At 48.8% G+C, this 14,417-nt stretch overlaps 5 protein-coding genes across 5 annotated transcripts; 4 read left to right on the forward strand and 1 right to left on the reverse strand.

Annotated features, from left to right (window-relative positions):
* Positions 1-170: 170 nt before the first annotated feature.
* On the forward strand, positions 171-4,333 carry N7479_011109 (RNA helicase; the record flags this gene model as incomplete). Its single annotated transcript, XM_057258800.1, has 3 exons — positions 171-401; positions 489-4,005; positions 4,071-4,333. The coding sequence occupies 3 exons, from the start codon at positions 171-173 to the stop codon at positions 4,331-4,333; spliced, it is 4,011 nt and encodes a 1,336-aa protein (XP_057106258.1).
* A 690-nt stretch (positions 4,334-5,023) lies between these two features.
* N7479_011110 (gamma-glutamylcyclotransferase family protein) lies at positions 5,024-5,557 on the forward strand (the record flags this gene model as incomplete). The annotated part of the gene is made up of 1 exon (XM_057258801.1): positions 5,024-5,557. The coding sequence occupies one exon, from the start codon at positions 5,024-5,026 to the stop codon at positions 5,555-5,557; it is 534 nt and encodes a 177-aa protein (XP_057106259.1).
* Positions 5,558-6,575: 1,018 nt separating this feature from the next.
* N7479_011111 (cyclin family protein) lies at positions 6,576-8,525 on the reverse strand (the record flags this gene model as incomplete). The annotated part of the gene is made up of 4 exons (XM_057258802.1): positions 6,576-6,818; positions 6,873-7,412; positions 7,468-8,340; positions 8,514-8,525. 4 exons carry the CDS (start codon positions 8,523-8,525, stop codon positions 6,576-6,578), a joined length of 1,668 nt encoding a protein of 555 aa, XP_057106260.1.
* Positions 8,526-10,953: 2,428 nt separating this feature from the next.
* Positions 10,954-11,279, forward strand: N7479_011112 (uncharacterized protein; the record flags this gene model as incomplete). Its single annotated transcript, XM_057258803.1, has 2 exons — positions 10,954-11,081; positions 11,180-11,279. 2 exons carry the CDS (start codon positions 10,954-10,956, stop codon positions 11,277-11,279), a joined length of 228 nt encoding a protein of 75 aa, XP_057106261.1.
* A 505-nt stretch (positions 11,280-11,784) lies between these two features.
* N7479_011113 (putative C6 finger domain protein) lies at positions 11,785-13,784 on the forward strand (the record flags this gene model as incomplete). Its single annotated transcript, XM_057258804.1, has 2 exons — positions 11,785-12,522; positions 12,591-13,784. 2 exons carry the CDS (start codon positions 11,785-11,787, stop codon positions 13,782-13,784), a joined length of 1,932 nt encoding a protein of 643 aa, XP_057106262.1.
* Positions 13,785-14,417: the final 633 nt, after the last annotated feature.

Consider the following 14,417-nt stretch of genomic DNA (forward strand, 5'->3'; position numbering starts at 1 on the left):
AATCTCGCATTGGTCGACCGAGTAACACTGCGCCTGTTGGGAGTTAAGTCTCCCGTGGTCACTACACTCCTCCGTATACTCCCCGCAATCTCAAAACGGTTTAGTGCGGGTCGCTCTTTTGCCTGAGGCTCCAAAAGTTATCTTTTGCGCCAACACTCACCACACACAAAATGCCACCCAAGAAGAAGGGCGATGGCAAGGGTGGCCCCAAGCCGGGTACGAAGCAAGCTAAGGCCGTCGCAGAGAAAGCCGGTGAGGCGAAGAAACAAGTGCCGGAGGAGCCCAAGAAACCGACCGTGAAGGATGTCATTGGTGGCGCATCATGGACAGGGAAGCTACCGGTCAATATGTTGGCAGAGCATTGTCAGAAGCAAAAATGGGAAAAGCCTGAGTACAGCATGGTAATCAAATCTCCCCATCCATGGATGTCACTCGCATGTCTACAAACACATACCAAACCAGACGCTGATTGATTGCGCCAATTGCAGATTAAAACGGCCGATGGCTTTGTGTCGTCTGTAACGATGAAGAAGATAGATCCCAAGACCAAGGAATTGATTGTGATCCCATCAATTAAGCTCCCTCCCTCCCATAAGCAGCTTGCTGGGCAGCCAACAGCCCTCGAAGCGCGCCATTTCAGTGCAGCGTTTGCTCTGTTCCGAGTATGCAACATGCGCAATATTCATATGATGCTGCCTCCAACATACAAGAAATTATGGAAAGAGGACTTTACAGAAATTAAAGCAGCAGAGACTCGAGAAGGCAAGGGCTGGATGTACGAGGCAGATCCATTCCTAGCCAAGCAAGAGAGAGAGAGCGCGGCCGCCGACTTAGCAAAGAAGCGAGCAGATCGCGAAAAAGCCCAGGCAAAGGAGAAGGCTTCAAATGCGGAATTGGGGCTGGGAAATGGGGATGCCAGGAGCAAACGTATTTGGTCTCAAGCACCCAAGGTGGATATGGGCACACGGATTCGACGAGATATCGAAGGCCTTTTGCGGCAACATACAGTTTGGAACCCATATGGCGTGAAGATCCCAGAAAACCAAAAGAAAGCCATTGCGGACGAATTCACCGGCTTGGGTTTCCGTCGCAGCCATGTGGAAGAAGCTACAGCGGAATGTAAAGACCGCGAAGAGGTCTTGGAGTGGCTTTTAATCTATGTTCCCGATGATGACCTCCCACGATGGTCTCTGCCAGAAGGATATTCAGCCGGAGTCAGTCTTGGTTCTGGAGACCTCGCTCGTGAGGGCAAAATCAAAAGGCTGGCATCTGTTGGCTATCCGGCCGACATGTGCTCGCAAATCTTGGATAGCAAGGGCGGCGATGAATTGGCGGCTGCAGAGCATTTGCAAGGCACCTTGGTACATGGAACCCAATTCTCGGCCCCATCAGTCGCTGATGAAGACGAAGAAGCTTGGACAGAAGAGGCGACTACGCTGGAGGCCATCTTTGGAGAACGTTATCACCGCATATCAGCCAAAGTCTGCGAGATCAATAGCGAGGCACCCGAAATTCCACCAAACACAATTTTCCGCTTCCAAAAGCCGTCCGCCCATTATCCAACAACGCCTCCCATTATATCAATTCAGGCTAAGGGCGTCCCGGCTTACATACGTCTTAGTGCAATCCGTCGGGCAATGCAGTATGCCGAGGAAAACTTTACGGGTGAATCTATGATTTTCAACATTATGGATTGGCTAGAGGTCAACCTGCCGAGCATCATGGAGAACCCGGGTAAATTGCGAGAGATATCCTCTGTGACGGCTTCGTCGGCAGCTGAGACTCACGAAATTCCTATGCGTTCGGGTCGTAAGAATCGTAGAGGCATTGACTGGAACGTCGACTCTCCGCGAAGCTTGGCGATCCGAGATGCCTGGGAGGCTAAACAAGATACTGCGCCGCAGATCGAGATGACCCAGAAAAGAAAAGCACTTCCTGCATGGAACATCCAACATGAAATCATCCACTCTGTCAACTCAAACCAAGTGACTATCATCTCGGGTGAGACTGGTAGTGGTAAAAGTACACAGTCCGTACAGTTTGTGCTGGACGACATGATCCAACGAGGACTGGGAGGCGCTGCCAACATTATCTGCACGCAGCCACGACGAATCTCAGCCCTGGGTCTTGCCGACAGAGTCAGCGATGAGCGATGCGCAGTAGTCGGTGAGGAAGTCGGATATGTGATCCGAGGCGAGTCGAAAGCCAAGCCTGGTTCAACAAAGATTACTTTTGTGACTACTGGTGTCTTGCTGCGCCGGATCCAATCCGGTGGCGATGCGGATGGCAACGTCGCAAGCTCCCTCGCAGATGTATCGCACGTGGTAGTCGATGAGGTCCATGAGCGAAGTCTGGATACAGACTTCTTATTGGCGCTGTTGAGGGATGTTCTAAATTACCGCAAGGACCTGAAAGTTATTCTTATGAGTGCCACCCTCGATGCCGGCATCTTCATGCGATACTTTGGAAGTCAGAGATCTGTTGGACTGGTGAACATTCCCGGTCGAACATTCCCTGTTGAAGACTACTACTTGGATGATGTTATCCGGTACACATCATTTGCGCCAGAACTTGCCGAGGGCTACGAAGATGAGGAAGAATCCCCTCGGGGTGAAGAATCCCTTGGAAAAGCCCTGCGGAGCTTGGGTATGGGAATCAATTACGATTTGATCGCAGCAACTGTCGAATATATCGATGCTCAGCTGGGAGACCAGCCAGGAGGCATCTTGATCTTCCTTCCTGGTACTTTAGAAATTGATCGTTGTCTGAACGCCATCAAGAGAATCCCCAACATGCATCCTCTGCCATTGCATGCCTCCTTGCTCTCAACCGAACAACGACGAGTATTCCAGAGTCCACCAAGGGGGAAGAGAAAGGTTATTGCCGCTACAAACGTTGCTGAAACCTCGATCACAATCGAGGATGTTGTTGCGGTCATTGACACCGGTCGAGTCAAGGAAACAAGCTACGACCCCAAGGACAACATGGTCCGTCTCCAAGAAGTATGGGCATCGCAGGCCGCCTGCAAACAGCGTCGTGGCCGAGCAGGCCGTGTCCGCGCAGGTATCTGCTATAAGCTTTACACCCGCAAAGCCGAATCAAACATGGCCCCACGACCAGATCCAGAAATCCGCCGTGTTCCCCTGGAGCAGCTCTGTCTATCTGTCAAATCCATGAAAGGCATTGATGACGTCGCCTCCTTCCTAGCCAACACCATCACCCCGCCAGAAAGTATAGCCGTCGAAGGTGCACTGAACTTCCTGCATCGTGTAGGTGCTCTAGACCACGACAGACTTACAGCTCTGGGCCGCTACCTCTCCATGATTCCCGCAGATCTCCGCTGCGCCAAGCTCATGATCTACGGTTCCATCTTCGGATGCATGGAACCCTGTCTCACAATCGCAGCCATGCTAACAGTCAAGAGTCCCTTCGTCTCACCACGCGATAAGCGTGAGGAAGCAAACGCCGCCAAAGCAAGTTTCTCTCGCCAGGGCGACGGCGACCTCCTTACCGACCTCTCAGCATACCAGGCCTGGTCGGAGCGAAGCAGTGCTCAAGGTGGCTTCTGGGGCACACAGTCATGGTGTGCCGACAACTTCCTTTCCCACCAGACGCTGCGCGATATCTCCTCCAACCGTGCGCAGTTCATCACCTCCCTCAAAGATGCAGGCATTCTGCCGATCCAGTATTCCGACTCGTCGGATTCAGCCTGGAACCGTAATGCAGCCAATCGTAACTTGATCCGCGCCCTTGTTGCTGGAGCCTTCCAGCCACAGGTCGCGCAGATCTCGTTCCCGGATAAGAAATTCGCCAGCTCGGTTTCTGGTACCGTTGAGGTAGATCCGGATGCTCGCACTATCAAGTACTTCAATCAGGAAAACGGTCGTGTCTTCATTCACCCCAGCTCCATCCTCTTCTCTTCGGCTAGCTACCCCAGCGCCGCGGCGTATCTCAGCTACTTTACCAAGATGGCTACCAGCAAGGTCTTCATCCGCGACCTCACCCGTAAGTTACTTCTCTTCTATCCCTCGAAATATTAGCTTCTAACACTCTTTTTTTCTTACTTGCAGCTTTCAACGCATACTCCCTACTTCTCTTCTGTGGCTCTATAGAACTCGACACTGTGGGTCGTGGACTAGTCGTAGACGGCTGGCTCCGTCTACGCGGCTGGGCCCGGATCGGCGTGCTTGTTTCGCGGCTTCGTACCATGCTGGACGAGGCTCTTACGGAGCGCTTTGATAATCCTACAGTTGTATCTGATGGCAGTAGTCTTGGCGATAGAGTGATCGAGGCTGTTAAGAAGTTGATTGAGTTTAATGGACTTGATCAGTGATCTGCATAAGCAGATGTTTGGGTTGAAAATTTCTACAGCGCATTTGTCATCTTAGATGGGGAAACAATCGAAATGATTTACGAGAGATATCACGGGTAACCATTATATACATCTAAAAGTCGTCTGTACAGTTTAGGCTTCATGGTGTCTTCGTATATTGTACATAGTAGAGTATACCTTGTGCTATCATTCCCATCCCTGGCGGCATTTCTATACATAGCTAAGGCTCCCTCTAGCTATAACACCGAGGACGAAGAATATCTATTCGAATGATATCTTGCTTACAACGTCCCAATATTATGAGCCAGATAAATCAGATCATTAAAGTCTCACGTCTGCCAACGATAGAGGCATACTTGAGCGACTACTCTTGTGCAGTATATAGTCGCTCGATGTGCTGTAGAGCGGACCATGGGTAGCAGGGGCATGTGACCAAACCTAACTTCATTGATGATTACAGTACATCGTCAGTAACCTTGGAAGTTCACTGCGCTCTCAAATCAGTTTAGAGGTCCGTCCAGATATCCTGCGCATTCAATATCACGACCTTCGCAGTTTCGGTGAGATAGCCAGCCCCAACCCCAGTACTCCAGTTTACTCAAGCAGCAACCAGTTCATTCAACTTCAGTTTCCTTCTAGGGTATGATAGGAAGACAGACAAACGCATTCTGAGTGTTTTCAGCCCTAAGGATGAGTGAGAACCAAAGACCGCTTCCCTGGCCGTCCCCTATGGCTTGCAAGTTCCTTCTTCACGACGCCTCGGGAGGTGCAAAATTACATCCAACAACTTCTTCCGAACCTGCCGACCCAAGCTGGCCACCCGCCCCTTTTAGGGAGGTTTACTTCTTCTTCTATGGAACACTGATGGATCCACCCACTCTTGCTAGAGTCCTACAACTGTCCGAGCCTCCACATATGCGGCCGGCTAGGGTTATAGGCTACCAAATCAAGCTTTGGGGGCAATACCCTGCCCTTGTCGATGACGCCTTTCATCCAGTTGATGGCTTGGCTTGCAAAATCCTTTCGCGGGAAAGTTGGGATCGGCTTGTTGCCTATGGGTCGGATAAATATAAGCTGGGGCCTATCTACATTGATTTTCTGGATACCGGGGAAGAGGAAGTTGAAGGTGTTGCTTTTGAGTGGAATGCAAACCCCAAAGAGTTGCAGGATGGCAGCTTCAGCCTCGAAAACTGGTTACAGGAGCAGAATGTGAACAGATCATAGTGAGAGAGGGAGGTGGATGCTATATGTTTCGCGAGTTTCACTTGTGGGATTGGGAGTTATTTATCTCGCAGTTGAGTTCTTTTCCACATGTCTATCCTAATACCTCAGTTCATGCTATTTGATGATGATCAAAGTCTACCTACAGGGCAAACAGATTTTGGTATGATGCAGCCCTGGAGGTTCTATTGATATTTTGTAATCACACATTAATTGATGATTCATATAGACGTTTTATCATTGTTATATTGTGGCAGGAGGTTGGCAAAATACAGTATTCCAAGACTTGACTTCATCTGAAAGATATAACCAAGCCTAAGAGAATGAGTACACTGTACAACGAGGATAGATACTACAAGAATAAAGGATGCAACAAGAATAGAGACCATAAGAACAGACAATGGGTATCATGACAATAGAGTCCATAAACATGGAAGCAGTAGTCACTATCTAGGTAGCTCTAGAAATTATGGGAGGCTAGTTAGAAATATCACGGTCATATTTGACTACTACTAGTACAACTGTAGAACATGCAGAGGATGGCGCAGAGCCAGTCATGTGACTTGTGTAGATAGAGAGTGTATCCACGGTAACCCAGCTACCACCACTAACCCGTTTCCCCAGAAAGCAAGAAGAAGGAAAAAAAACAGTGAGAACGCCCGGCGAGAAACAGATCATCATGAACGCCTTCCGATCATTCACTCCCATGTTCGGAAAATGGTGGCGTCAAGTCGTCATCTCGTCGTCAGCCCAGTAGAGCTGGGAAGAAAACAAAAGCAGAAAGAAAACAAATGACAAAAAGAAGGTGGAAGAAAAGATTGAACCCATGCGCAAACGCCATGCATAAAAGAGAACCAATTCGCCGGTTCACTCCGAAAATAGAAAACAAAAACCGCCCATGTTGACCGAAAGAAAAACGAGTAGTAAGTTTAGAGATCGTTGATGGTGATAAGTACCAGCAATCATGAAAGCCAGCTTTGCATGGTAACGAACCACCGAGGTATTAGTTTTAGTAAAGGGATTAGAAGTTTGCATAGCCATCCAAGCGATCTGGATCATTGAGATCAGAGGCCTCGGGCAAAACGAAGTCCGTGGCAAGCTCAGCTTCAACAAACATTGCGGCACGCTTGAAACGACGATCCGAATATTTCTCGAAGATAGCTGCATGATGACGCCGAGGGTTTTCACAGCATTCCATCAATGTGGTCAGCACAGGGATCAGCTGGGAATAAAGGTAACCACTGTAGAAGGCGTGTGCCGGTGTCTATTGCTGAATGTTAGCAAGGCTATAATAGAGTAGATGGAGAGATAAACATACCCAGTTGCCCTTGTTAAGCAGCATACGAGACAAGCAATGGGCTCCAGCAGCAATAAAGCTGGGGGGAGTACAAACAAAGCGCTCATCCATAATGGCCAGCTCAAGGAAGTACTTAGCAACGGTGCGTGTTTCAAGATCATATTCATCAGCCTTGCTGATACGGCGAAGGAAACTCATAGGACCAGGCCATCCAAGTTCGAATTGAAGAATGGTAAGCATGAACCGTTCCGCCTTGAGGATCTCGTCAACGGAATATCCACCGTCAACCATGTAAACAATTTCTTGGACAGAGGGAGCTGTAATCTCCTCGAACTTTGCCGCGATAAAGATTGCGGTCGCACCAACAAGCTGTAACTTTCCCATGGAAACGTCCTTGTACGACAAGAAACGGTCGATGTAGTTGACCGTAAGGAAGAGAGTTTCAGGGAGCAAATTGAAGCGCTGGTGAACCTGCACGAGCCAGTCCATCAGAACCGAGCGCATCGACCACTGGAGTTCGTTTTGACGGGCCATGTAATCTGGAACCGGAAGCATGTCGATCTAAAGACTTGATTAGTTCAAACTGATATCAGATATTTGGAAGAGCAAAGCGTACTTCTTTTTTCCTCAAATGAAGGAAGATCTCGTCGCTATACTCCGCAACCATGGTTGTGTCTAATAATTCCTCTTCGATGTCTTCTGGTGTTTGTTCACTGTCAACAATTTGCTTCGCCCGGAGCATCTCACGAGTGGTCACACTACTCATGCGTGGATAAATAACAGTAGTGGCTCCGTCGGTGTTGTCCGCACGAGAGGAGTAGATTGGTGCAACATAGTACTCAGTATCTTCTCCATCCCATTCCTCGGGCTCCGATACTGTTGATACAGGCTCCTTGGTATGTGCATGGTCTTTGGGATCGTCTGTCTCGGATATAGTAGCATCGGACTCAACGAGGCTGACACTATCCACATTCAGCCCATGAGAAGGCTCCACCACAGTATTATTTGATTGACGTCCAGTCTCCACTCCTTTGCGGCTGGCCTTGACTTCTGTGTCTTTTGAATCTTCCTTGGATGTGGTTTTTTCGGGGACGGTGTGTAATTGGTCTTTAAAAACGGCGTTGTTTCGCTTCGATTTGTACATCGATTGAGCCTTTCCTGCAGGGTTCATAGGCTTTGTCGTAGCAACACTTTCAACAGTGCCCCTGGTTCCTGACAATGTCATGCGGCGCTGGGCTGGCTGGGACAGTCCAGGAGCCTTGACTTCCGCAAGGGCCGGCTTTCCACCAACAGCGGAGTCATCACGGCTAGCTCTGTTCACATCCTTGGTGTTGCTAACATCGACAAATGCACGCCGACCAGCATTGTTCTGGGCCATCATACTCAGAGCAGGGCTTGACTTGTTGCGTTGATGAATGACTTTGTGATTCTGGCTGTGCAAGGACGGAGGGGGCACATTCTCATCCCCAACAGCTCGGAAACGCTGTGGCTATAATCTCAGTTAATATCAGTATGTCCAATTTTGGCCAAGAATAAGACAACTCTAGACCAAGAGTGGGCAGATACATGATGTGATGAACGCGCTGTGGCGTTTTACGCGATTGACGCGTAGGAATAGAAGGATCAAGTAGATATCAATGCATTAACACAAAAACGACTTACCTTTGCATCCATACTGAAAAACAATGAAGTTGCAAGCTTTGGTGTCAAGGTACGTTGGAGTTGTGTAGAGAGGAGTTGTTTACTTTTTGCTGAGTTGGGGGAGCGGAGTTGCCCTGTGTGATTGGCCGATCCAGGCAAAATAAACAGTCGTTAGGACCCGCTCAGTCGCTACTTCCCGATTTGCGTAGCTTGTCAATCTCACGTCACTTGAACGTTACCTAGGCAGCCCTAGTGGATAGGTACAAGTAACCTGGGAGAACTGAGTGAGTTGGGTGAGTTTAATGAATGAATAAGAGCAAAGTGACAGTTGCGACGAAGGGAGCTTCAGAATGATGTGTCCCTTGTTCCTGAAGGGTGCCCTTGTTAACAATGTACGCTATTCCCAAATTGGAAGCTACGGTTGCGCACACCTTCCTAATGCGCAGACTGTTTCTACTAGTACAACATACATCCTACTATGTACTCCATACTCCATACATATAAATTATTGCCAGTCTCATCAAGGTTGCTGGACTCGAAATGAATATTTTGATTCATACACTATAAAAAAAGTTATTTCTCCATTTTTTGTGCTCGATTTCCTGTTGTTTGAGTCAAAAGGGTTGGAGTTAGGGTTATCGTACCAGGTAGATCCACGAGACAAAATTTAGTCGCCACTCCTAACTAGCTTATGGGTTTTCCTGGATCTTTCTAGTTTATTCTATCCCTACTAGTTATATATGTATATTAATGGATATGTACATTTCTCGGTTCTTGTATGTTATAGTGCGAGCAGTATAATTTACTCTGTAAAGCACATATAGAAAGTGACTTTCAAAGGTTCCAAGGTTTCAAATCTGGAACTTCCCGAGATCGGGACTCGGGACGTTTGAGAAAGGGTTAAATGTTTGTTCTGTTTGTCTTGGGTTTGCACTGTTTGCTACTTATTTGACGTCATTACTCTTATCGGCGCGTCTCCTTCGAGGCCCGTTGAACATCATTTTCGATTAAACCCCACTTCAAACAGGTTGAAAGAATATAAAAAGTTACTTCCAGGTATATCCAATAGTATTCAACAAGTTTTGACAGGAATATCTCAAATATATTCATATTTACGGGTGCAATCGCCCTTTTATGTCAGGATCTAGATCTGACGCGCTATCTACACGAAACCACGTGAGAGCCACACCGCCGTCACAAGGGTGGGACACCCGGAATCAAGCGGTTGCTGTTTGGCAGCTTTGTGATCAACCGGAACCCACTCCTATCATTGCGACAATTATCAGCTTTTTTTCAGTCTCGCTCGGTGGTGTGGGGTTTCAGGTCAGTGGAAATGGGAGATTTCGGAGTAAATTATAGACAAGTCCCACGTTCTCGGGTCTGATATACATCGTCAATTCAATATCCAGACCTTTTGCGCCCAGTCTTCTCAGCATCACCGCCTGACTCCACCAAGCAGAAATGTTCCCCCCTTTTCATCGGCTATTTTCTTGAGAAATCAATAAAACTGTGGACTCACGGATTTGCTATATTCCGACCTCCCTTTTGTACTATGTAGTCAGGTTTCAAGGAGAGAGGAATGCCCACTTTGATGCGGGATTCCCTTTTTTAACCTTCTTACGTAGGTCCCGAGGAGGGGTAAATCCAAGTTGCATCATGCGAGACAACTCCGGAGAGTCATGCGATATTATGAAAGGGGATTATCTCGGGGATTGAAATGGGTTTGGTTCTCCGATATCCTTCACGGGTTGAGAGAGTATAAATCTTTAGGTCTAGTACTAGAGGCGGATCAACAAAACATCTATCAATCACCGTAAACCCTAGCGATTTTGATCTTAAACCACATTATAAGTGTCGCGATATCTAGCATTTTCCAATCCTCATAGTAAATGGGTAATGCGACAAGGGCGGTGGTGGGAAAATGACTGGACAATGTCAATTCTGTCCAAGCGCACACCTCCACAACAGACCAAAAAAAAGGACATGGATTGCTACGTGGTCAAGCTAGAAACTAGCTGCAAGCCCAGAAAATCCATTGGGCGCTATTTCTTTATCTTATTTTGCGCCCTCAGTCTTCGATACCCTAGATACTTGAAACGACATATGTACCTAAGCTACCTGCTTTGTGTGAAGCGCTGCATCATCCCCCCTCAACAGTATCAAGTAGCCCACACTCGCTTAGACTTCATCCCTAAAGATTCAAAGATCGGATTATATTCTCAATTTCGTACATTATACACAAGAAGGGGGGTTAGACAAAGTGCTCCGTCACTCGGCGCAATGGCATCCGGCTTGCGACAGCTTTTGCGCCTTTGCGAAAAGATACAGCATTGGGATGGTTTCGCACATAGTTATTTTTTTCAATGCATAGAATAGTTACAAATCAAATGAAGATTTTATATAGATTCATTAATACCATGGAATGTGATGGCTGCGATGGGCGCCGGAAGCGCAAATCGCCATGTCACCGACCCAGACAGGCCGTTTTCTCGCTTTAGGTGAAACCATCGTACGCACCCACCTCAACCTTCTTCCTTCCATCCAACAACCCCTCGAACAAATCGCCATCAGCGCTATCAACAGTATTGGGTATGTATCTCTACTCTTGTTCAATCTCACTTTTCACTCCCCTGACCCCATTTCAATCCTGGAGATGCCACCGCTGACATAGCCTCAGCGCTTCGTAGAACCGGCAATCCCCTCTCGACCTCGACCGAACCCATCCTTCGATCCTTCACCCTATCTTGGACAATCCAGATATCTGCGATCCTGGAGGACTCTGTTTGAGTAGAATTAGGTGTGTTCAAGTCTCTAACCATCCTTTTTCCGAGTCATCTCGCTTGCTTCCCCCCAAGCCCGCTCCCAAGGTCGGCCGGACTCGGTTAGCGACACATTCATCCATCATCTTCCAAGACAAAATCCATCCTCATTGTATATTCAAGCGCTTGGAATACCATTGTGTTAACTCATGTGATCTGTTTTCCCTTCAGGTTGCCCACCTTTATCCTATTGAGTCGCTTCCGGCTCTTGCGACTGCAGATTCCCCTCCCACCTCCATCGAAGGTTTTGCTCCGACAGTTTTTATACATCAAGACCCGGGGGTGGTCCATCCACCAGCCTGATCTTTCGGATTCAACAATTGTGGTAGGTTTGATGGATTCTTCCCTCTACACCTGCCCTTCTTCTGTGTCTTGCCATGGATCACATTCCCGCCCTCTACGGCACACAAGCAGTGGGTTGATGCAGTCTTTGGTATAGCAGTGGAGTATTCCTCAATTTGGAACACTTTGATATGCAAGCGGTTCAGCATGAAGGGCTCTCTAGCCTGGTTGAGCAGCCGGGTATGGCAGACTCTGCCACTGTAGCACGAGACCTGTCGCTTAAAGGCCCAGCACCCAAGAACATCGCCTTTGAGTTGCTTCTCGATGAAAACTCCAAGGTCCGAGCCCGTATTCCGATGCGCGTTCAAATCTATCCCCATGATACTACGGATTCGATCGTCACGACGGTCAAAAATTTCTATGGAATATATGACGGTACTGCTAGCGGGGTTAGCTTCGAGGACGAACATGGGACCACCCTCATTGCAAGGTACGAGAATCTCAAGAACAACAGGACTGTATACGTGCGAGTCATTCCCATTCAACCATACGGGGATCACTTCTATAACGGTTTCAATGTCGAGCCTCGCAAGCGGCCCAGCCTGGCAGAGCCTTTCCAGATGGTAGATGGCATAGCGCCGGTGTTGGATCAGCCATCACGGCCGGCCTCGCGGCTTGCGAGAAAGCGCAGCACCTCTCCGTCGAACCGGAGTCTCCGCAGCGCTTCTCAGCACAAGCCTCCTTCCCGCGCGGGCAACAAAAGCCGGGCCTCGAGCACCCATGGAGCTTTCCATGATGAAGATGGCTATAGCGATACTGAGAGCGCCTATGCTCGCAGGGCTCGCAATGAGTTATTTGCTAGCTCTGATATCAGCATGGAGAATATACTACAAGATGGTCGTCGGAAACGACCCAAGTTCGATAGCTCTGTGAGTGACTCATGCAAGAGTGCTTTGCTTTTATTCCAAAACTGTCACTAATCAGTATGTTCCCTCAGGAGCTCCCGCTGTTCGTTCCTCCCCAAGTGCCTCTCACTACCTCCACCTCCTCCATCTCTCCCCAACGTCGATCTATTGGTCAGGAAGGCGCAGGGTCGCCTTTTGCACGCCCACCACAACGCCCTTATAGCTATCAACATGCGCTTCCATCACCGCAAAGCTATGGTCACAGCGAATATGGTGCTCACTCGGGGCGCAATACGATTTATGCGACTCCCGTGGTTCCAGACCATGGAAATCGCATGCGCGATACAGGAGCCTATAACAACTCAGCTAGCCGAGTGAGTGGTTCAGGTATATTGCCCACACCTGACCCTACTATTGCAAGCTGCATCTCCGATGAGGATGTGGCGATGCAATTGATACGTTTGGGCGATGCGTCCAATTTTTCTCACGGACGCACCTCTGCCTCGACATTGGATGATGCCTTCAGTGGTGCTGCCGATGCTGCCTCGTCCACTGGTGCTACTAGCGATGGGGAAGACTTTAGCGAGGACGAGGATGACTTGCCAGCTCGTCGCCAGAGGCTGGACTCAAGCCCAATGTTGCCGCCGGGAACCATCAAGCGCCACCTCAAGGGCTTGGATGACATCCTTCCCAGCGCCGATAGCAGCGACCACAGCTCGGATGGTGCAGATGAGGGTATCAAAAGTGAAGCTGAGGAGGATATCCTTTACAAGGAGTATGCACCCAAGGCAAAGAAGCCGAAGAGTCGCCCCACATCTTTCAAGGTTCGCAGTCAGAAGCCTCCACCTGCGAAAGTGAACAAAAGTAAGATTGCTATGCCTGCTCCTCGCAAATCATCCGAGAAGTCAGCTGCGCCTGTTCCCCCTCTCAGCCCGGCTTCTTCCCGCAAGGTCTCGGGGGGCTCGGTCAACTTCCAGCACCAGCTCGGTGCGGATGAGGAAGACCTTTCCACTAAGCCTCGCTGCCAGCGGTGCCGCAAGAGCAAGAAGGGCTGTGACCGCCAGCGCCCCTGTGGACGTTGCAAGGATGCCGGCATTGGAGTTGACGGCTGTCTTAGTGAAGACGAGGGCAATGGTCGCAAAGGGCGTTATGGCCGCCATATGGGTGTCCCAGTGAAAAAGAACGGGGAAGAGGTGGATGAAGACGAGGAGGAGTTTTCATTAACGCCTACGACCCCTCCTGTATCTTCGTCTATAGCAGACAAGAATAAGAAGCGGAAGCGCTAGTGAAGCTGCAGGTTGCGATTGCTCCCGCTGTGTCTAAACGCCGAACTTTCGCGCCTCCAATCTTCTTCGTGACCATGGAATCTCTCATTCATCTTGCCATCCTCACTATGGGCCAATCTCATCTGCCCTCACTCTCTCTCTCTCCTTTCGCACTCTTCTGGCCAGCGCCAGAGACGGTCCTTATACTAGCATACTGCCATCATTTGCCCTTTTCACTCCACATTCCCTTCTCTGGTTACAAGCCATGCTCCCTTCATTATACACTGCCAAGCGGTTGATCTGTCGTTGTTGTGTGTCCCTTCGGCGTCTTAGTGTTTCTGCGGGCTATATGCTTCTTGTCACATCCACTCGCTCATTCGGAATCAATGCTACTGGGTTATTTATCATTGTCTATGTCGGTTTCATGTGTGTGGTGTACTGGACTAGTAGCGGAAGTATATAATACTTCCGAGGAAGGGCTAGATCAAAAGGTGACAAGTTGTAGAAGATGTGCCGATCTTGCTTTATTTTCTCTTCTGAATAGGGAGTCAATGGAAGGGTTTCAATTTTTATTGTGCATTTCAATGTCTTAATATTTCATTATTTAGTCGTCTCATCGTAGCCTAGCCAGAGAGTACGATCATGTCGATCAGT

The sequence above is a fragment of the Penicillium vulpinum genome, assembly GCF_028829585.1.
Source record: "Penicillium vulpinum strain IBT 29486 chromosome Unknown utg000004l_segment0_segment0, whole genome shotgun sequence".
NCBI classification, from domain to species: domain Eukaryota; kingdom Fungi; phylum Ascomycota; class Eurotiomycetes; order Eurotiales; family Aspergillaceae; genus Penicillium; species Penicillium vulpinum.